This window comes from Colossoma macropomum, unplaced genomic scaffold (assembly GCF_904425465.1).
Source record: "Colossoma macropomum unplaced genomic scaffold, Colossoma_macropomum, whole genome shotgun sequence".
Classification (NCBI taxonomy): Eukaryota; Metazoa; Chordata; class Actinopteri; order Characiformes; family Serrasalmidae; genus Colossoma; species Colossoma macropomum.
The window spans coordinates 4133749-4157737 of NW_023494809.1; the positions used below are offsets into that span (position 1 = coordinate 4133749).

General features: G+C 37.5%; 1 protein-coding gene across 1 annotated transcript in view; it reads right to left on the reverse strand.

Moving 5' to 3' along the window:
- Nucleotides 1-23989, reverse strand: part of rims2a (regulating synaptic membrane exocytosis 2a) — a 198512-nt gene that overhangs the window by 80983 nt on the left and 93540 nt on the right. Inside the window, 3 exon segments of the mRNA XM_036558135.1 lie at nt 6452-6484; nt 8335-8444; nt 12318-12509. Of these exon segments, the coding sequence (XP_036414028.1) occupies nt 6452-6484; nt 8335-8444; nt 12318-12509 (335 nt within the window).

The following is a 23989-nucleotide window of genomic DNA, read 5'->3' on the forward strand; positions in this document are numbered from 1 at the left end:
TAACATGTCTAGAGTTTAAAGAGTGAATTCCACAGATTTTTTTTTAAATTTCAACACTTTAATTAAGATGTAAATAAATCATTCAAAGGGTTTTTATGTGAAATCCGCCACTTTAGTAAAACATATAGAGTTAAAATTGTTCACAGTGGTGCTGACAGGAACCAGACATCTGAATCATTTAATGCCACTAAAAGCTCCCTCACAGAAAGTTATCACATGAATGGGTTATATATACACTGCCTGATGCCTGAGACAATTTTATGATTGTTTCATGATAAGATTTTGGCCTAAAATGCAAGACATTCATGTTGGAGAAATAAGATTTACCACGATTTTACCATAATCAACATTACATATAAAAGTTTAGAATTCATGTGTAGGTTCACTGGTCAGTTCTGTTAGTGATTAAAAATAGCTATTTTTTGTGGTAGACATTGTGACCCCTGGTTCCTATCACCACCACTGTAAAGATAATCAGATGTTTTCCTACATCAATGGACCATTTCACATCAAATCACTATGAATTGCTTTGTTTACATCTCAGTGACTGAATTATGCAGAAAGGTATTTATGCAAAAATTGGTCTGATTTCCCTTTAAGGGCTTAAGCCTATTCTAAAATGAATTTGGATGTTTTGTCCACTTAAACTTTGACATGGTACAATATACTCTGAAATGCATAAGTTTGCTAATGAATGTTTGCAAATAAATGGTGAAATATCATGATATCAGCACTGAACCGGAAAAGCTGATACAGAGTTAGCTGAGCATGCAGAAGGAGAGTAGGCAGCAAAGTCTCAGACAAACACATTTAAAAAAGTGTGGTCAAGTGATGCTGGAAGAACATGGACGGACACACAAACAGATGGAGGAATGGAGGAAGTGCAATCTGCTGGAAACTCCTCGCTATGCCAACATGGTGTGTTTGAGTGCGAGAGCGTGTGTGTGTGCGTATGTTTCTCCTACACCAAAATCACAGAGTGCTAGATGTTGGTAAGTGTGTGGGCGTGAACTGTGTGTACTGCCATGGTTCCCGAACCATGTGTCACAATTAGCGAAAATGAGTTTTTTCCTGGCCCTGGTGGAGGTAAAATGTTCAGAAAAGATGGTAGGGGTTTTCAGCCAAAAAAAAAGCCAAAAAACAAAATAGAATTAATAGATTATATTATTAGAAAAAAGAGATTAACTGCCTAGATCCCAGGGGCTGTATTACAGAAACTTCCTTTCTTTATAGCGAAGACAGGATCGGACAAGGTTAGGGTAAGATTTTTCATTCATATTACTGAAGCAATACAATTTATAACTTATCTTACTTTATCTTTTCTAAGATAAGGAAACCCTAAACTACTCAAACATCATCGATAATCAATTAGTATGTCTATGACCAAGCATGTAGTATGTCTATTAGCGTCGCCACTCTCAGGTTCAGTTTTCTTTTACTAAGGCTTTAGGTGGCCTGCAAGCCGCTCTAACATTAAACAGCCACACATTCGCTGTCCCCTCATTATTTACTGCAATATTTTATTTGGCAAGTTTTCATCAACAAGGAGGAATCAGGAGAACACGACTGCAGTGAAGTTCAAACTGCTGTTTTCAATGTAAATATATGTTACACTATTAAGTTACAGTGAATTGTTACACTGCCTGTCACAGTTGCCTGAAACATTAAAATAACCATATGAATATAACAGCTAATGGTAGAAACAAGAGTGTATAATCGAATTTCGGACAGTATTTAGGAAATTTGGTCTAGTTAGGATTCTTCTGTAATAACAGAAGTTAAGACATGGCTATGAACTTAGGAACTGTTATGACTATACAGATAAGATAACACGTGTGCTGCACTTACTGCTGCTTTCTGTGACAAAACAAAACAGTGAAGCAAGTAATTCAAACAAACTAAAACTAAAACTGCGATGGTCATAAATATAAATAAATTCTAAATTTTTAATTTGTTGCCTTTGGCATCTACATGACGCATAAAAGCTGTATTCGAATGATGGTGCTACAATCATGGCTCCTACAGCACTATACAGTGCACAAGAGACTAGGCTTCAGTCTTAACTATTAATTCATTGTCGTCTACTGGATGTATTCTGAACGGCAGTAAACAACCGTACTTTTTCTACATGATGGTTAATTATGAAATGTAAATGTTTTTGTTCTTAAGAATTATTTCGCGAACAAGTACTTATCAGGAACGCCAAAGAGAATGCAACGCTTGTTAAATCCTGATCGAGCTAGCCCAGTAGTTACTGAATAATAAGCCCAGAGTTTGAAGGGTTAAACAGAACAGTGGGTAGAGACTCAGGAGGACACACCTGCTACTCCATCAAATGACTGTACAGGGGTGGAGTAATATATAACAGGATCCTCCTCCTCTTCATCTGGGTGTTCAGAGACAGAAGGTAATGGACGGTCATGATCACATCACAAAGCTCACATGGAGAGGTTATGGCAAATAATATGCAAATATGATCAAATTAAATGATGTATGTAATGTAAAAACTATTTTTTGTATGATCCCTGGATATACAATCTGAAATATAAAGTTCAATATAAGATATAAAGCTTAGTTCAAATGAAAAAAAGCAGAAACAAACAGAAGATCAGACCTATCTGAGAAATGTCTGGGTGTGGCCTAATATTCTAATGAGCTTGGCTGATTGACAACCCTCTGTCCAAGACTCCAGCCTGCTACACCACTGAAGCAGAACTAAACAATGCAGCAAGCACACAAGCTCAGATAATCAGGATTCATATAGGTACCAACCTACCGATGGTGATGGTGAGAATCAGACAAATGTTCTAGATAACCTGTGTTCAAAGGTTGTGGAGAAATTACCACAGTAGGCAAGATTTGGTAGGTTAGCTTTCTGTTGCCAGTGTGCTTTTACTTGACAGTTTGCTTTCGTTCACTACTTGTTTTCACTCCGGTTTCGTTATGTTTGCTTTCACTTGCAAGTTTGCTTCTCCTCATGAATTTGCTTTCCTTCCCCAATTTACTTTTGCTTGCAAGTTTGCTTTCACGTGCAGCTTTGTTTTTACTTGCTAATTTCCTTTCACTCACTGGTTTGCTATTTCTTGCTAATTTTATCATACTGCTTTGCTTTTACTCGCTAGTTTGCTAACCATAAGAGTTTGCAAGCCATCGCTAATTCACTTCTGCTGGCCAGTTTGTTTTTACTTACTAATTTGCTCTCTGGTTTGCTTTTGCTTACTAATTTCTTTTTGCTTGCTAGGCTGCTTTCAGTCATCAGTTTGCTTTTAATTGCTAGTCACTTTTACTCAGTACTTTTCTATCACTCACTAACTTGCTATCACTTGCCCATTTACATTCACTCACTAGTTTGCTATTCATTGCTAACTGACTTTTGCTTGCTAGTTTTTTTTTCTACTTACTCTCTGTATGCTAGTTTGCTTTCATTTGCTGGTGGCTTTTACTCACTATTTTGCTTTCAGTCACTAATTTTGCGATCTCTCTTTAATTTACCTTTTCTTGCTACGTAGCTTTCACTTGATAGTTTGCTATCCCTTGCTTATTTGCTTATGCTTGGTAGTTTGCTTTCATTCTTTAAAGTCAGTGAGACTGCTCTAGTGAGAATTCTTTGTTCTGTTGAAAGCTATATACCAACCAAACAACATCAGTCTTGTGATTGGTGAGTGTAAAGATCATATAAGCTATATGCAGGGGACCATCCATTTTACCTGAAGGGAGAAACTCTCTCGAAGTACATGAGGACATTATAAAGCTACCAATTCTTAACCTAATCTACATGCTAACTGTGTACAAGATCAACACTAGGCTAATTATGAAACTATTAGATTTACATTGCCTGAAGCTTAAAAATAGGAAAAACAGGATACACCAGCTATACACCAGCTATACACCAGCTATACACTAGCTACTGAACAAAAGAACTATGTTTTCTCTGTTTTCAGACTTTATAGGTGAACTGAACCCCATCTAGAGTACATTCGTGAAGTTTAAACAGCGGTCACTCCTGCAGACCAGACAGCGGTAGGCTGACCCCATGCTGACCTCTTGCTGCTTTGTCAACTGCCTATTGACCACTAGTCAGCATATATTCAGCTGTTATTTCCAGTATTCACTAACATTGTATAACCATCTTCAAAGATTTTCATCCACAATAGTGACCTGTGCACAGAACAGCAGTCCATGCTATCCACTGTACATGCACTGTACATGCAGTAAGGGTGGATGCACACAGTGCCAAGGCTGCTAGTGCTGGCTGGCTGAACACTCACGTGCTTTGACAGTGATGAAAGGTTTTCTCTCAGGGATCTGACAGCCCCTAAGGCACTGAATCTCTTTCTCTCACCCCCCTCTCCACCCACCGTCTCTTGCTCTTTCATACACAAGCACACAGCCTCTCATTCACATTCTCATGCAAGACAGGTTTTTCCAATAGGTACAAAGCTAATTGTCTTAGAAAATGCAAGCTCGTCATTTTCGCCTGCTGTGCGGAACACGTTTCGAAGGACTGGCTCTAGGCGGTGCTTATGAGGCGGAGGGACTGTTCAACAAATTCAATGAACGGCCCCGAGGGAAGTAATTTCAATAATGAGCAAAAAAAGAACTATAATTGCATTGTACCGAAACCCACATTAGGTTGGCAATCTATTGACACCAGCAAAAAAACAGATGCACTTATATCCACCTATATTTCTCATGAGAGCATCACAGTTTCTGTAATAAAAATAATCTATAAAAGCATTTAAAGGAATACTCCAGTATCTGCTCCATCTGTGGTACACAATCAATTACCATCAAAGACTTGTGTCGTATGTTGACTGAGAATAGTCCACCAACCAAAAATATCCGGCCAACAGTGTCCTGTGGGCAGCGTCCTGTGACCACTGATGAACCGACTAGAGGATGACCAACACAAACTGTGCAGCAGCAGATGAGCTATCGTCTCTGACTTTACATCTACAAGGTGGACTGACAAGGTAGGAGTGTCTAATAGAGTGGACAGTGAGTGGACACAGTGTTTAAAAACTCCAGCAGCACTGCTGTGTCTGATCCACTCGTACCAGCACAACACACACTAACACATGTCAGTGTGTGCTGTTCTCCAGCAGCATTAGATTCAATCTGACTTCGAATAACAAGCCTTTCATCATAGAAAAAACATCAGTTGGATAGACAGAACAAAGAGCTATTTGCAGTAAATGCAGTGTCTAAAAGAAAGAGGCAAAACAACTTGAAACTGTAGGCATGTAGTTTGGATAGTAAGTATGCTAGCTAGTGCACTAGCTATTTTATCTTAAGTTATTAGCTAATCTAGCTAAAGTTTTAGCAAATTACAGATAACATTCCTTCAAACCTTAAGAAAACTACAACCGGATTAGTTACTGAGCTAGCTAGCTCATGTGCTATATAAACTACGGACTAAGCAACTGTTTCAAGACGTGCCTCTTTTCTTTAAACGCTGCATTTACTGAGTGTAGCGCTTTAGTTATGTCCTTCAGACTGAAGGTTTTTCTATAATGAAAGGCTCGTTATCTGAAGTTTACTTCAGTAAAATGCAATGCCTGCAGCTAATAACGAAAACAAATGAAAATTCTGTACTAAAGACTTGAGACTCGATTTGGACTCACACCTCAGTGAACTGAGACACCACTCTGACTGACATATATTGATTTGTGAACATGTCTGATTACTACAGATACTAATTTCTCAGAAAACCCATTGACTTAAAAATGATTATAATAGTTGTCAATAGGCAGATGGTTCAGCAGCTGCCTATTGGCTTTTATTAGAAATGTAAGTACATGGAAAAGCCTCGAAACTATTATTCATGGTAATCAGCCATACCCCACAGAAGCAGCACACAGAGATGATGTTGATAAATGCTGGAGTATTCCTTTAAGGTATTTTCTTTCTCAGGACAGTTTGAGGACATTTGCATTTGGTTTTATCACAACATTGACATGGTCGCAGCACTTAAAAGAGAAATGACAAAACAACACATCTACCTTCTGTCACAATCACACACATTCATCATGGACTGCCTGCAATAGCCCTGGCTCCATTAAAGGCATACTTCTCCCAAAACAGTGATAAATAATTACCGAAAGCTAACGGGGCAGATGCCGTTACGCTCGCTTTCACTCATTGTTGGCCATGCTACATTCCATTAATTGTGAGAGACATCAGCTCTATAGTTCAATAGGCTCTATTAGCACATTAGCATGCTTATTAAATTATTCCTTGATACTTGTGTCAATCTGAGTGAGCAAACATCGCCCCTTCGTACTTAATACTGAAAAGCTTTCTCCTCCAAGGTGAACAGCATTAGGGCAGCAAACTGAAAACTGACTTGGCTCCTGCATGCAAAGCTATGGCTCCTGGCTATTGCAGATGGGTTTAGCTCATAGCAGAAACTGACTCTGAGGGGCTAAACCCAGACAAGCAGGCTACAGACCTGGATACGGCTCGACTTCTTCCCGTCCATCTTCTGGGAGAGAAACGAGAGGGAGGTCATGAAAAACAGATGCTCATGCACTGGCTGGTGCCAGACCATGCATGGCCCCACTGCAACCATGTGTGCCACCAGCAACACTCAAACAACCAATGGTCAATGACGAACGAATGGGTTGACAGCAGTGTTGTGATCAAGTCCAGTGACTCAGTCCAGTCTGAGTCAAGTCCCAAGTCACCAGTGATCAGTTCAAGGATAAAATGCATTAAATGTACAATATTGTGCAAAAGTCAGAGACAAAAAAGTGAAAGAGTGGAAAAAATGAATGAAAGATACAGAGGAAATTAAATGAAAATACCTGGTGCACCACCATAACTGTTACTGTCAGATAAACAGCATTTAAAGCTTTCATCTTTGAGAGAAAGGAGAAAAACAAACTCCACTCTTGCTTCAGATCTGAAAAGATCCACAGGTGTTTCTGTCCATCCTTCCACTGTGAGAAACAACTCAACACTGTAAGTCAGAAAGGATGTGTAGCTGTCAAGAGGTGAGAAAAGGAAAAGTGAAGAAAATTTGAAAATTAAACAAAGAAACTGCTCATATTCTCAGACTGGCCTCCCAGAGTCCAGACTTCAACATCACTGAATGTGTTTGGGATTACTTTGATTGTGAGAAGCAGAAAATAAAACCAAACAACTTCTAAGACTGAACTTGTACTGGACAGCCATTTTGACTGTAAATTAAATAAATGAAAGGTAGTGTCTGACTTTTGCACAGTCTTGTACAGTCTTAGTTAAGGATGGACAACACGATTAATACAACATTATGACACATGAATATTCACACTTTGTATTGTGATATTCAGTTTTTCTGAAGTTTGCAAACAAACTGGAACAGACAAAATGCACCAGCAACAGCAGCAAAAATAAAAAAGCCATTCACAGTTGTTGTTATAAGATGCACATAAACTGTAATGACTGTGGCAATTCTATGCTTCAAAAGTGTGTCTACACTTAAGTAGTGACACATGTGCGATTAGATTTATCACTTAGCCGAGAATCTAGAGAAGAATCTAGAATCTAGGCTGATATTGACAACCAGTTTTAACAGTATCAGTTATACAACTAGGGAACCCAATATGACACACCTCCTGTTTAAATATATGACAGCAATAGAGACTGAGCTGATGAACAGAAAACACAGTCATGGTTAAATCATGTAAAATATATCCAAACCTAACCTTTAGCATGAGATTAATATAGTACAAAAACTTTAATTTTATTAACTTTTAATTAATAACATTAGTTTTTCTTTTTCAACAATAAACATTAACCGAAACTGAAAAAATTCTGGGCAGCTCAGCCCCCAGTGCTTCAATATGTATGATATTACATATCTGCTTAAAACTGGCTACAAAGTGATCCTATCAGGCCCTGATATGCTACTCACCACAGAGAGCAAATGGATCGGCTTGTTTTATTAAACTTTGAACATCAAATCAAGTACAGGTCCAACATCAAGTCATGAGCTTGTCAAGTCCAAATCACTGAAACTTTTCTGGATAAAAGTACTGAAACACTGGCTGAATGCACACAATCGAATTTTCATAATAAAGTGTGGCAACCATGCCGTGGAAATACGGCCTGTTCAATGTTGTGATATTATTAAAGGTTCCCACCAAAAATCTGACCACCCGATAAATTTTTCCATAGCGTCACAGATAATATTCCAATGTAAACACAGTCCAACATATGCAAATGAAAGATAACTGTGATGGTAAAGAAGACAAAGAAAATAGGATCAATTCCATAGAATAACCCTCAGTAACAAATCGCTCCACCATCTTCTTGGAAAACAATGTAAATGCAAAACTGAAAATGACTTACTTCTCTCTAGTGTTCCCTTCGGAGGCAGCTGTGGTAGCTGCCGGCCTCTCCTGCTGTTCATGGGCGTGCTGGTGGGACTGGTTTGGACCGATCCGCTGCGGGGGTGCGCCCTGCCACACACAAACAGCACCTCATTACAGCTGGAAGCTTCCGTGTATGTGAGGATGAGCTAGAGACTGCATAAGCAGAGATGCTAATCCCATTAGATACAGGAAACAAATTAATAAGTAAAATAAAAGAATTAGTCTTTGTATTTCTACAATCAACATTATTCAGCTAATTCTGACTTGCCTATATTCTTTGAAATAGCCTGTCCAAAAAACTATATCAAAACCAATACCTGATACTAAAGGGCAGCATTCGTAAGGCTACATGACATCTTTGTTAGCCTTTTATGACAACTGGCATAAACCTACATTAACATTCTTAAAGGCTTATTCCAGCAAACATCAGCTGTCATAAAGGCGCTGTAGCCCATCTTCATTTACATCTTAATTCATCTCATTTCAACTATTTTGACGCTTCTTGGAATAGGCCTTTACAATAGTTTGTATAGGTATACGCAAAGTTGAAAGGCTTATGTAGCCATCATGTAGCCTTATGAACACTGCTCTACAGTAAAGTGTCACTCAATGTTCTGCTGGTGTACATTAATAAGCAGTATTCTTTAATCATCCGCACTGCTTTCCTTTTATTGGCTTTCAAGACATGAACCTTACAAACTTTATCCATGTTGTCTTCTACCTGGTTTACAAGGTGAAATTCATCATAACACTTTCTATTTCTGTCCATCTACACTCTTAAAAATGGTTCTTCAGATTGATGAAGAACGTGTTGTACATAGTTCTCCATAGAACCTTTTTGAAAATGGTTCTATATAGCACCAAAAAAGGGTTCTGCTATTGTTAGGATGTCAAGCTTTAACGAAAGAAGAGCCCTTTTTGGTGCTATATAGAAACATTTTCATAAAGACTCTATACAGAACCATAAACAACACATTCTCCATCAATCTGAAGAACGATTTAAGTATGAGTCATGGTTCTAAATAGAACCACTGCCTTTACTAAACACTACTTCTATTTAACCATAGGTTTTAAAGTTATTAACCTTACCATTACAGTGGTTCTTAACCCTGGTGCTGGAGTACCTCTGCCCTACATCTTGTAGAGCTCTAAGCTGCTCTTGTTTGGTTTGGATGTATGAAACTTTTTCCGTAGTTTGGACCATGAACTGCCGAAATCTGTGGGTCTAGGTCCGCTTCAAAGTAAACCTGAAAACCATATTTTTACGTTGCTTCTCACCAAATCAGTGTCCAGCATCGAACATGTTTATCCGTTCTTCTGTTCTGTTCTTCAGTGCTGTACTGTCTGTATAATCTGCCTGTTACAAAAATTGACTCTTCAAAAAACACACATCCTTTACAGGGAACAAACCTAAACATGGAATTTCCCTGCAAGTTTTAGTGCACAATTTCTATTTCTTTGTTTAACACATTGGAAAAAATAAAACATAAAAAATATAAAATTTTACAATTTTTGCACAGACTACATTTTATGTTTTATTTTATTTTTCCGTTTTGTTGAATTCAGCAAATAGACAGTAATTCTGCAATAAGATGTGCAGAAGTGTCTTCTCTGTAGAGGATGTGTTAACTTTTTCTCACTTCAATCAACAAAACTTTAATCTAAACTAGGGCAAAATTTGTATATGACTGTATGGGAGGGATAGAGTATAGGATGGGATTTTATATTTGGCACTAATGGAGGCAAATATGAAAGTAGCGCAGTGTTTGTTTCCCTACCACATTCCTGACCAATAAGTGATTAATTGATGTATAATTTGGAGTACTTTAGCTGTTGCAATGTGAAACCAAATAAAAAATACACTGTCACAAAAGCCAAAACCAAACAAGTCCACAGTCTGTTCACCTCATTAAAGACTTGTTAATTAGTGCATAAATTGAACCTCAACATGTGCAGGGCAGTGGAACTCCAGGCCCACAAATGAGAACCACCTAGTTATTAGTAATAAACTTAAAGTACTTGTCCTTCATCAGTGGCCACAGGATGCTGCCCACAGGACCCTGTTGGCTGGATATATTTGGTTGGTGGGCTGTTCTCAGTCCAGTAGAGACACTGAGGTTTTTTAAAAACCAAAACAGCACTGCTGTGTCTGATCCACTCAGACCAGCGCAACACACACTAACACACCACCACCACGTCAGTGTTACTGCAGTGCAATTCAAATGTAAGGATACTAAGATTTGCTCTATGAGGAAAATGAAGGGACTGAGAAGTGTCAGCTGAAAAATGATTGCAGCAATCATTCACATATATGCTGGTTCACATATATAGATATTCTGAAAAGAAACAAGACCATGCACAGCCTTTTTGATGCTGAGAGGTTGTAGAGGCAGATGCAACACAAACAGAAACTGCATGCTTCATGTTGGCAACCCTTTTTAACAAATGGTGTCAGCAAAACAGGGAGGAAAACGCCAAACCTTTGTGGAGTATTGAAGAGCCCCGAAATGTGCAGTTTTTTTTCTTATGTATATATATTTATATACTCCCACACATACTTCTGAAGTCATGCAACATTGTATAGTTTCTAAGCAGGTTTTCTCTATGAGAAAAATAAATGTTTTTTTTCAAAAATCACTTTTGTCGCACTCTGTGGTGAACAAAAATGATACTACATACATGCTTCAAAGCAAGCAAAAACGCCTGTTCATTGAAATGACACGTACAAATGTAAATCTACTATTAAATGTGAGCAATTAAGGTATATTTCATAATTGTATAGCAACACTGGCTACTCAAACTGTGCGCTACTGCCAATGCAACCTAACTAGCACATCTGACAAAGCAGAACATTTTAGTCTACCACAGGATGCAACACCATGCCATTTACTTTTGTCATAGAGAAAACAAGCTTAGACCCAGAGTTCCTAATATGGGCATGTTGCCGACTACAGAATGATGACAGGATTTCAGAGGTCTATACGTATACAGAGAAACAACTGTGCAGCTGATGTTAAAAGTATAATGTTTAACCCCTGCAAAAATATACAATATAGAATAAAAGTGACTTTAGCTCCTAAATAATAAGCTGTTTTTCCCAGTGACAGTTGACGGTTAATTCGGTAGATAAATGCACCTTAAAAATAAATTGGATAACTTGAAAACATTGTGCAAAACATACTGCTTAAACTGAATCAGGAATTAACTTACTCTAAGTATCATTCTGCTCAAAAGATAACTTAGTAACATTTACTTTAGCATTAGTTTTGCAAGCAAGTAAGTAAAAAAGCCAAGAATTCTGCACAATGTTTTCAAATAAACTCTTTCTACATTAACGTAAACTCTGAAATAGCACTAAAGAAGAGCATGCAAACAAAATTATAGTAGAGCTATGCAGGGAAAAAATCAAGTCATCTACCAAATCAAACAAAACAATACTGTCTGTAGTACTGCCTGTATAAAAAAAATGTTTTGGCACAGCAAACTGTATCTCCCACTGTGTCGCTGCAAGAAAAGAGCTGTGTTTAACCACATTCTTCATTATGGAGGGAATAAATTGAATGAACCACTGAATACATAACAAACAGAATAGAAATAGAAAACGAAATAAAAAATGAGTCATACATTTGGTCATGTTAGTAAAGGAACGATCAATGGAAACTCAACACCATTATACTCAGTCTGAATATAAGTGGTGTGCTTTGACAATGAAAAACAAAACAAGTAGAAACTACAAGAAGAATGTTAGTATCTAGTGATACTACGGTGTAGAGTGGCTGGGCTGGTGCAAAAGTAAAAGCACTGCTGCAAAAAACGGAAAAGCACCGCTGTGGAACAGAAAAAAAGGGAGTGGCTGATTGGCTGATCGGGTGGGAGGAGCGAGGGGGAGGGATGGTGCGTGGTTTATCAATTAGTTGGGGCAGCCGAGCAGGTGGAATTGGCTGCTCTGGTCTGGGTCACCTCGTTAAGGCGGGGGAGGGTGGCGCAGAGTGTCCGGATGGCAGGGTGGGCATGGACGATCTCATGTGGTGGCCGTCTGGGGGTCGCTCTGTGGAGCGGGAGCGGGTGTACATGGAACGTTCCATAGCGGGCCGCTGGTCAGCCGAACGGGACCTGTGGTGAAATTCGTGCCTGTCCGGTGCACCGTAATTCCTGAAAGAACGTCATGGAGGAAGGGAAAACAGGTTGGTTGGTGCTCATTGTAAGCAGGGATCATGGTAGAAGGAAGCATTAAAGGTATGCGGCCCCTCCCCTTTACATGAAGGAGGGAGCAAATGGAGCAAATGATATCAAAGATCCACAGTGTGGGTTTCTGGAATTGAACGGAACAGTTCAGTCTTGGATGTGTTGAGGTGTGAGGTGCTTTTTTGGTCCTCAAGTCTCTTCTTGATAGTCTCTATTAAAGGAGTACTCTAGTGTTGCTGTACTTGCCAGTTGCTTATAATAGAGGCTATTGGGCCTCACTAATAATTGCTAATCATTTATAAAAGAAGCCAAAGAGCAGTTTCTTAATGTAACTTACTGATTTCTTTTATAAGAGAGTTTAGAGTCAACAGAAAAAAAATCAGAATCAAGTGTGGCGCTACTGGGATCAGGACAAAAGTTTGGCCATTGTGGGGGCATGTCAAATGTAGCATGTTTAGATTTCCAGGGATAAGGGCTGAAAGATTTATCGTTTTTTTATTGAAATCACAGTTTTAAAGAGTTGAGTTTTCAAATCACAAGAACTGCAAGTCAGAAAAGTGGATATTATGTTCTTCATGTCAAAAAAAACTTAATTTATACAACATAGTTGTCATTTCAATTCAACTGACAAACAGAATGGTCAGAAAAGTCACAATTAGAACTTTTCCCCAAATCGTTCAGCTCTACTAGGGGTTTTCTACAAAAATCACATTAAGAGTAAAAAAGCTGACTGAGAGCCTGTTTTTCTGACCTTGCCGAGACAAATAGAGAAAAACCAGCTCTGAGATCAGTCATGAATCTCAAGACTGGTTTGAGAAAACCAAAACAAGAGTAAAAGTGCTGGTAGTTTTTTTTCGAAATTTCAACCAGTGTAATTAACTACTGAATGTTTGCATGTTTCACATTAATTTTTTCACCAATTTATTTTCAGCTCAAAATGTGTCTGAATATTAAAACGTCACACTGAATTTTCTCAACAATGTTTTCAATGGGTAGCTTGACAGTAAAACTAAAAAAATGACGAAAAAGGCTTTCTGCTCCACATTGTGAGATTCTGATTGGCCAGCACCCGGCAAGATTTTCTTCTCATTTGCTCGTTGCCACCACAACAGCCACAAGTATAGCTCCTCCATCAAACGTTTTAGCATCCCTGTAAAAAAAAAAGTCTGGGGCCACCCTTGGACCGTGGTATTGTCCATGATAATCAATCATACACTACAGATGTGGCAGATCAAGATCAGGTCGAAAAAATCTGAAATATTCTTTTAGCACATACGTTTGACATCTGACTTTTAAAATTAATAATGAATGAAAGCTAGTAGGAGCCAGTCAGCACAACGCTAATGAGATCATGCTAGTTGGTGCCCACTAACTTGAACTCACTGCCATGTTAATTTGGTTTTGGTGAAGTATTCTTTTATATCACTGTTGGCAAATGAGGTACATTCTGAATTATGAAAGCAGTCTAAACTGTGTTTTTGACATTTCCAAAATGCTGGTCTCTTGTATTTCGGCTGAGTTTGGCACCAGATTGTTCCCTCCAGCTGTGATAAATCAAGTCAGTGAGTAGACGCATACAACCCTATTCAACACTAGAGAAAGAAATGTGAAAACTACAAAGCAAAAACACAAATACAAAATACTACTATAAGGGTAGTATAAGAGGTAGATTTTATAAAATAAAAACCTATCACTGGAAAACACTTAAGAGCACAGGAACTTAAACTACTAATCACTTAAGATCATGTGTACACATAACATAAAAAATTGGAACTGAAATACAAAAAGACAGTGAATTCAAAGTGTATGAAAAGTTGTCCAGCAACAGGTTGTCCATCTGTTAAGTAAAAAAACAATGAATAAATCACAGTTAATAAATGTGTGATTCTAAAGAGAAAGGGAACACTCTTTAAGCTTTGAAGGGATCTCATCATATCTTCTACTAAAATGGCCACAGTACTATGTCACTAGCATCACAATCCTAGTTCAATGCAGGAAACAGGAAAATTACCTCGGTCTTTATCTACCAGAATCCAGCAGGAAAGAAAGACAAAACTCAAAAAATTACTTTCTACTGTCTGTACTGTCTGTACTTTCTACTACTAATGTAAAAAATAACAGTAACTTCATTAGAAAAAGGGCTGTTTAGTTGAATAAAACCCACTAATATCAGTTTAGACGTTTTTCCTTGCCTTTAGAATATCTACCAAGTAGTTATAATCTAGCAACCCTTAACTGAGGTAAAACATATGCTAGCTAGCTCTGTAATTAGCTAACAAGTGCATGAACCCATGTAGCAGGGCCGGGGCGATATGACCATATTTATTGTTATCATGATATATTACATCACAATATGCACAATATTATTCTGTGAGCATGGACCAGGTGCATATTGCATTACAAAGAGGCCATAATTAGTGATGTTTAATTAGAAATACTGCAGTACAGCATGTCAAATTTTGAACACAATCTCTGTATTCTTTGTTTTTGATTATTATTTTTTATCCGTGGCACTTTTTTTTTTGTCCGTTCAAACTTATCAGATGTCAGAAAAAATATTGCCGCATACTGTGTATCACAAAAGTTCTTATCGAGTATCGTGATATTATACTTTTGCCATATCGTCCAGCTCCGCCATGTAGCCTTACATGTGCTTCTACAAGAATCTTGTTTGTTGTCCAATTATATTTTGTGGCTGAGGGCATTATGAGAATTAATACCTCAGACTAGTCAGCTACACTATGAAGCATCTTACCTCTTAAGGACCAGTCAACGGGTCCAAATTTCAATTTTTCACTCTCATAACTACTCTTTGCATCTACATCCTCTCCTGTTTAAAAATAGTCAGTCTGGGACTTATGAATGTTAATGCAGAATCCAAATTCTGCTATAAAAGGTTCTTCAGTTACCTTTAAATAAACTCAATGTTTTTAAAAGTCAGTTAGACAGGAACTGTTTCCAACTTGTCTAAAATTAGGAGCTGTTATTTTTTCAGCATGGATCTTTCTGATGTCCTCACATCTTTAGCCAGCTTATAATTACTTATAAGACCAGCAATATTACTATAGCATTAACGATAATAATATGTTTCTGAATCTGTGAACTCACAAAACATTTTCAGCTACGTGCCCAGTTACCTTTGTTTTGTTTGATGTTTACATTGGGACCAATCATTAAAACAAATGCAAATTCTTACTTTAATACACATTCTTTATTTAATCCTACATTGTATTATAAATAGATTAATAAATTGGTTCATTATGGGATAACTGTATAAACAGTTTGTTTTATTATTATTTTCACTGCTGACAGTGTGTTTTTTCAACATAATCTCTACCTGCCATGTATATACCACAACTGATTACCAAAGCTCAAAACTGTGTTGAATTCACAAACATGACAGATGGATAAAATTCCCTGAACTACTGTAAAAAAAAATATATATATATATTTAAGCCAGACTTTAACATCTGTTGTTGACTGAACAAACAATCTGAAAAATGTTGAACAGTTAGTCCTAGATACTCGGTTAGTACCAGGAATGCATAAAATACTTAAGAACATGTAAATATCCAAGTTTTGCAATTTAATTAAATGTAGTTTATAATTATTTGCAGCTGACCTACAAGTTTGTATTGGACATCAAACGGTAAGTTAACAAAGAAAACTTTATCTAACATTCTGTTATGTAAACTTGTTAAATAATTATGTAATTATGTAATGTGCAATAAACTTAAGTTAAGGCAGTTGTGTTACTTACTTTTTCATGTTATAACAATAAGTATGTTTTTATTTGATGTAACATTTATGGATAATGGAATTTACATCTTTTTAAAAGGTCCCAAGTGACATTTATAAATACTGAAACTTATATTTTTAAGACTTCCAACCATTCGCCTCAACAGCAAGAATCCCAGTGGCACTAGAAATGTGTTTTATTAGTGTATTAGTGGAAATTGCTTCATTACTGGATGTTTTCAATAACTTTTCAATGCCCCTAAATCAAAAATCTATGTATTTAAGGCAACTCCGTTGATTATTTTTTCAATGGCTATATATGGACACCTTTTAAATTTTCAAGCATTATAAAGCATAGATTAAACAACAGTCACAGACCTGATTTCCGCATTGATTCCACAAGTATCACTGGGTATATTCTGGTCAATTTTGATGTTGACCTCTGTTTTTATGTCGACTTCATCCCTCACCCTTCAAAGTGGTCACTTGAGCTAATACAGTAATGGAATAGCCCTCAAGACGGCCTTAGGGATTGCCCCAAGGGGTAATAGCAGGGGCAGGTTAATAAGATCAAAACCAGGAGGCATTTTGAAATAGGGTTTCTCACCTTCATCCCTCTTCTTTTGCTCCATCTTTTCTGTGCAAGCCTACACATGTATCATTTCTTTATTTATTTTCTCCACTAGGAAGATGCTGTATCTTGACAGCAGTACAGTACAGGAGTTGTAATATTTACTCCAGGCTTAGCAAGCTCTTCACAACAAGCCCTATCCTATCCCGCCGAGAGTGGGCCCACCACTCAGAAAAGATGTGCAGTTTTTGACAGTTTAATTCACCGGTGGCCCTGCGTTTCTGATGACACATCAAGTTCCACTTGCAGGAAAACGCACCGCTCAACGTTTCTGACTGACAGCCAGATGGCGGTGAGAGCAGAGATGGTAGAAGAGTAGAGAACGAAAAAGAGAGAAAGAGAGAGAGGGAGAGAATACAAGACACGTCCTGTGCTCCACGTTTGGATGGCCAGAGTGTCCACTTAGCACAGTTAACCCTGCAATAACTTAAAATGACCAGAAACACATTAAGGCTGCACAATACATCTGTTAACTGTTATCCAAATACTGGCTTCTGCTATCGCAAAAGGCTGAAATATACAAATAAGCATTTTAATAAAACACAAATATTTTTATGAGCATCCTAAACAAGAAGTTCTCAATGAATCAAGAGATTCTTGTGATCCAACAAAAGCTAATAAGTTTACTAAAATAATGCAGGCCAATCTTTTACCACATCACAGCAACGAGTTTCAAAATACAAAAAACGTATAAAATGCAATCGCAATGTCTCCTAATATGATCACAATGTGGTATGTTGTACATATTATGCAGCCCTAAAACATGTTGAGAGTCGGGCAACATATTAGACCATTTCTGACCACTGACAAAGTTACTGATGGCAAAACAGATGGGAGTCTCCACGCAGGTCATCAGTAAGAACGGAAGACATTCTTGCAGCCGTTAGCTGCATAAATCCACTGGATCCATTGAAGAGCTTTCAGAGCTCAATAAATCACTCTCAGGATATACAGTGGGAGTCAGAGGTACTGGGTGATGGGTGAACAGCCGGAACAGACACACAGACAGTGGCGTAACTAGGATCTTATGAGCTGCAGTGCAAAAAATGAATAGGCCCCATAAAAAATGACCTGAAGTGAAAAAATGTAATGACAACATAATGTGCTTGTTTAGTTACTATTGCTACAGTACAAGACCCCCCTATTGTTTATTTAATTTCAAGCCATAACGGCCATTATGCATGTACAAGTTCCTATCAAAGTCTATAATCAAACCTATCAGTATTTAACTGGTCCACGCTTCTCCCTTTCACTTTTGTGCACCTTACTGCCACTTTAACTCATCCTCCCAGTATTAAAACCAATGAGTTACAGCTGTCTTTCCAACAAAAGTTGTTCACAAAGGAGTCACTGACATTATGTTCCCCTTCAAAGAGACACTAGCAATCCAAAATCCAAACAATAAACACATTTCTTTCTGATGTGCATCTAAAATGGCCAAAGGAGATATTTCTGAGCAGATCAGATATAAGATATGAATCTGCATAAGGGAGGGCAAAGCCAAAGTGAAACAACCAGAGTTTTAAGAAGAATCCTGGCAGCCCACCAAAACTGGCATTCTCAGATAAACTAGGATAAAATCAAGCTCCACTCTTGCTTCAGATCAGAAAAAATCCACAGGTGCTTCTGTCCATCCTTCCACTGTGAGAAGACAACTCAATACTATGAGTCTAAAAGAATGTGCAGCTGTCAAGAAGCTCTTACTGAGAAAAGGAAATAAATGAAATTTTCAAAGACAGAATCTGCTGGTATCCAGACCTCAACATCAAAATCACTGTCTAGAGCCCAGACTTCAACACCACTGAATGAGTTTCAGATTAATTGAATCGTGAGAAGCAGAAAATGCAACCAGATGCTTCTAAGAGTGAACTTTGGAGGTGTGAAAAATATCCTCATGGGTTTCTTTGAAAAACTAAAAGCAAGTCTCCTGAAAAGAATAGAAGCAGTGATAAAGGTGAAGGGTGCATACACTATATACTAAAACATCTGATATTATGTTTTAAATGTTGAGGCTTCACAGTAATTTTACTAAACACATATTTTCTGCTTCTGATGAATTTAAAGGCTGTTTTTACTGTAAACTGCACAAATGAATGGGTGGCCTCTGACTTTTGGACAGTAATGTTCATCTCTGCCAGGTTGGTGTTCTAATATATGGTAATGGTTTGAGTATGTAATTACATCAACACAGCTCCCCATGAGTCATGGGTGTAAAATAGTGCATTAGGGATGTAGTGACGTAAGGGGTCCATTAAAGACATTAAGGGCCCCAGTCACCACAGGCCCCTTTACTATGGGCCCCAGTGTGATTCCCACTTGCACGGCCGGTAGTTACGCCACTGCACACAGACATACATTTACAATACAACTGTCTAAACGCACACAAAAAACATTACATCAATATGTGGAACTGTCAGCGAAAAGCAGCAGCTCAGCTACTGATTTTAGCATGAAAGTCGAGTTCCGCTCCTGAAGGAGCACAGACGCGCTGGATGTTAGCTAACATGCTATTCAAAGTATGCTGCCATCCAGCATGACCAACTACAAACAAACGCTGGTGGCAACTGGGACGGAACATCGAAATGGCCGACACACAGAGACTTCAGTGTGGGTACCTCTCCATGTCATTGTAGGCTCCTTCAGAATAGGCCCGGGCCATCCTAGTGGAGCGCAGTAACCTGACCGCTTCTTCTCGATTGATGGGGTACACGCAACTGCCTCGGCTGTCGAAGAGAGGGTGAGGTAAGACTCTGAGACCTGACCAGAGCCTGTTTAGGGGAGCCTTCTCCTTTCCTATTCATAGCAAACACACTGACTGCACAACACTAGAGGTGCACGGGAGAGTCCTCAATGAATGGGAGTGAATGGAACCAAACGGCTAAAATGTAAATTGTTTCCAGTCATTCAAGTAGAAACTTTCATTTTGGGAAAGTAGAAGGATGTGTCTAAAAAAACGCAACAAAAATTTATCAGTCGCTTCCATAGGAAATTTGGGCTGTAGGATGATAGTATTACAACTACTCAGTGCTGATTGGTTGGTGAGCTGACATCATTGGCTTAGGAAACCTACTGATGTCATCTATATTAATAAGGTACTGTTACATGTAACTGGAGCTATATGATATTAAAACTATGACTGCGATTTTTATGCTATTCTGTACTGAGAAAAGGAGGGCATTTGTCTGTGAAAAAAAAAAAAATCAAAATTTCACACGTAAAGAAAGCCATTCAGTGTGGTTTGATGTGAAATTCTCTGCTTTAGAAAAACCTACCACACATGTTCTCAGAATCGTTCACAGTGGTGGTAATAGGAACCAGACATGTAAGGAATTTAATTAAGCTAAAATCTACCTTGCAGAAAGTTATTACTCAAAATGGTAATAAATATGCTGTCTCAAACATTGTTTTTATGGTAGTTTTGAGAGGGTTTTTGCCAAAAATGTATATATTTGTTAGTACATTTGTGGCAGAGAGATACATACAGGATGTTTTTTTAGATTAACCACTACTTTACCATCATCACTATGTAAATGTAATATGTCCTGTATAAAACTCATATAGGTTCTATGGTTATTACAGATAGAATACAATGTCTAGGTAAGAGTTTATAATGAAATGATATATAATGATATTTAATAGTTGACTGCTAATAATGATATAATGGTTACATATGCATCAATGAATGGAACCATGTGAATTGCTAACCATTTAATATTTAGACTCATAAATCTAATTATTAATTAAAAGCTTGTTAATAATGATTTAGTTATTGTTAGCGATGCTCAAACGAAAAAAAACGAAATATTAAGAATTTACATGGTTACATAAAACTTATTAAATATGAAGGAATCTACAGCTTGTTTTAAACGAAATGAGTAGATATTTACCACCTTACTATGTGACACACTAACTTTTTCTTAATCAGTATTACTTAAATAATTCATTCATGAAAAATCCTTTATTTGTATTTCCTAAAATAAACAGTTCATAAGTAAAATGACAGCTTTTATTAATGCACAACTAACAATTATGTATTATTACCTATTAATAAACTATTACACAATGAAAAACTATTTTAGAAGCCTGTTATTATTATGTGTTAACTCTTCTCTCCCATGTACCATTTCAAATCAAACCACTTGGAATGACTGTTTACATCTCAAAAACTAAACTATGGACTGAAATATGAAAAGAATGGCTGAATTCCTCTTTAACATTTAAAAAAACCACTCCTTAGTCTCCTTAGGCCCGTGTTCATTTCATTTGGACTCTCTCGTGAGTGCTCTCTAGGGTCTAATCAGTCAAGAAGAGGTAACTCAAGGGGATTTCTCTCTACTACACATTCTGGGACTTATATTGATACATATAGGGCATTACTTGGGCACATCTGCTGTAATTTTACAATACTGTCACAGATTAGAAATTTAATTACAAAGATTTATTCCCCTAATAGCTCACTGAAGCTACAGTATGGTTTATGGGATTCATATATCATATACACAGAACATACACAGGAGAGTGCTATCTCTGCTGGACAACTTTTCATACATACAACTTCAGGAAAGGTTACAACATACTATAGGCTGAGGTTCTATACAGCACGATAGACTCTATAGTATGCTGGATACTCAAGCAAGAAATACTTGAGGAGCTGTTGGTGAAGTACTGTATTTTTTAAATGTTCTTTAACATTGTCACACATATCAGCACTAATTAAGATACTGGAGATGAAATAATGTTTGAGATGAGAAAGAAGGTTCTCAATGAAGTTTCTAATGACATTATGTAGAAAACAAGCATAACGCATTAGAAATGAGATAGAGGCTATACAGTAGCTCACCATTTAACTACACCAAAATACACACTAGGCATTACTGTGTATATATTTTCACTTCACTGATAAATATATACAGCTGCACAACTGTAATAATGTCATTTGGGTAGAGCATGATGTGAATATGAGGAGGAGGGATTTAGCATGTTTCCAAATGTTTCTTTAGTTACTTGTCTTTTGAAATGTCTCTTCATAAGAGCGCTCATATAATACAGTGTGCTGAACTGTTGGCCACTGCTGCAGAGACAATAGCAAATTGCAAACAACATGCCATTGTCTGAAAGGGCCAGCATCAGTGGTCAAGACAAGCATTTGCGGGGGTTTCTCAAAGTCAGGGTTCTGATGCTAGATGATTTCAAATGATCTATTTCCATCTTCCATGTTAACCCTTAGAAACAGCAGTTATCACAAAAGATAACAAAGTCATGTTGTAATATTTTACAATTCTAGTTAGTTAAGTATTTCTTACTGAAATTCTATGGAAAGTGCAGATCCTAAACTTTGAATTTGTACCACAACTTTCTTTGTAAGTACAAGAAGATTAGGCAAAGTATTTTATTGTTTTTCTTGACATCGAAATACATGAAAAAAATGAGAAGCACAGACTCGAAACTGTTGATTCATAATCAAATACAAAAGTAACTAAATAAGTAATTAGATAATTGACTGTTTACAAAACTCTGACAAGTCCTGCCTCTGTTAGTTACTTTTATCATGTCCACCAAACTTTTAGCACAGGTTAGTTCAATAGCACAAAGGAAAATCTAGAACCACACCGAGCAGTGCATTATAAATAGTATAGCATATGAATGTAGGGCAATTTACTTAAAAAAAGAGCAGTACATTATTACCCCCTTAAAATCTCAGGCTTATTACATACTAAGGCTTAGACTTAGCTTTGATTGATTGAGCTATACTTAGGTTATGGAAATGTGTAATAAAACTCTGGCTATTTAAGGGGTTTAAAGGATAATATATAGTACAGCACACAAATGTAGGGCAATTTACTTAAAAACAAAACCTTGAAAACCATAGTTACATTAATGAAGCCAGGGAAATCTTTTAGCTACTGGCCATTAAATCATGGGTTTATATATCTAATAAGGGGAATATGTGAGTGACCAAAGCTACTCAGATGAGCTTATACTAGCGTTAGCGCTAAAGCTAACACTGGAGGTAGTCAGTGGAGAGTAATAAACTGAAGAGAACATCTCGTCTTGTAAACGAGGTCTTTTAGCAAACTTTAATGAAATGTTACAAATGACCACTCTTGTACAAACGTACACGTGCTAACTGCTAACATAAGCCCTGCAGTCTTGTTTAATCTCTTAAGATATCAGCTTCATTAAGAAAAGCTAACTTAGATTCTGTAAGAGCAAACTGGATAATGTTATAATTATTATTGTTGGCAAAACAATCTGATAAGGATAGCATGTGTAAAGCATTAAATATCATCAGTAACATCATTCCACATCTCTTACCCCAATCATTCTTACAAATTTACTACCACTGCCATTCTCACTGCAGGTTTGCTCTGAGGAGCTCTGTTTTAGGGAAAGGAAGATGCACTTAGAGATGGTTGTGACTGGCTGTGAGGCATGTCAGTCATTACTTTGCAAACAGTCAATTGGATTTAAATAGTATATCAAAATGAAAGTAATAACTTTACACTTCTAAGGGTTAAACCATGACTGAGTATGTGATGAAAATCTGATTTCATTTCACCTCTTGAGGAACCCATATTGGTAAGTAGGGCAGACAGACATGGGGAAAAGATCTACCTGAGCTCCTTCTGCTGATGGTCAACAGGCTGACTGTGTCTGGTTCGAGGTAGGGTGAGAAAATGACTGTAGGCGGATGGAGAGAACAGAGGGCAGAGGAGGAGAGCAAGGTGAGAGAGAGATGGAATTTGGAGGTAGAGATGGGAAAATGGGCCCACCCCATCCAGAAGGTGGGATGGAGAGCCAAAGTGGTCCAACCAGAGAACCAGTGGGTGATAGCAGTCCACTAAAGTCCACTGATCAGCAGTCAAATCCCCAAATCACACAAGTCACTTCAGAGGGAAGGATTTGTACTTCTCCCATACTAAAAATTCTATGCAATATAATGCATTATAATTGTATTATAATGCATATGTATACATGCAAATATGCAAATTACGGTAACAGATGTAGAATATTCATTGTAAAACCCAGTGAAGTTGTTGTTTAAGAAATGAGTGATATACCACATTTTACAAAGGAA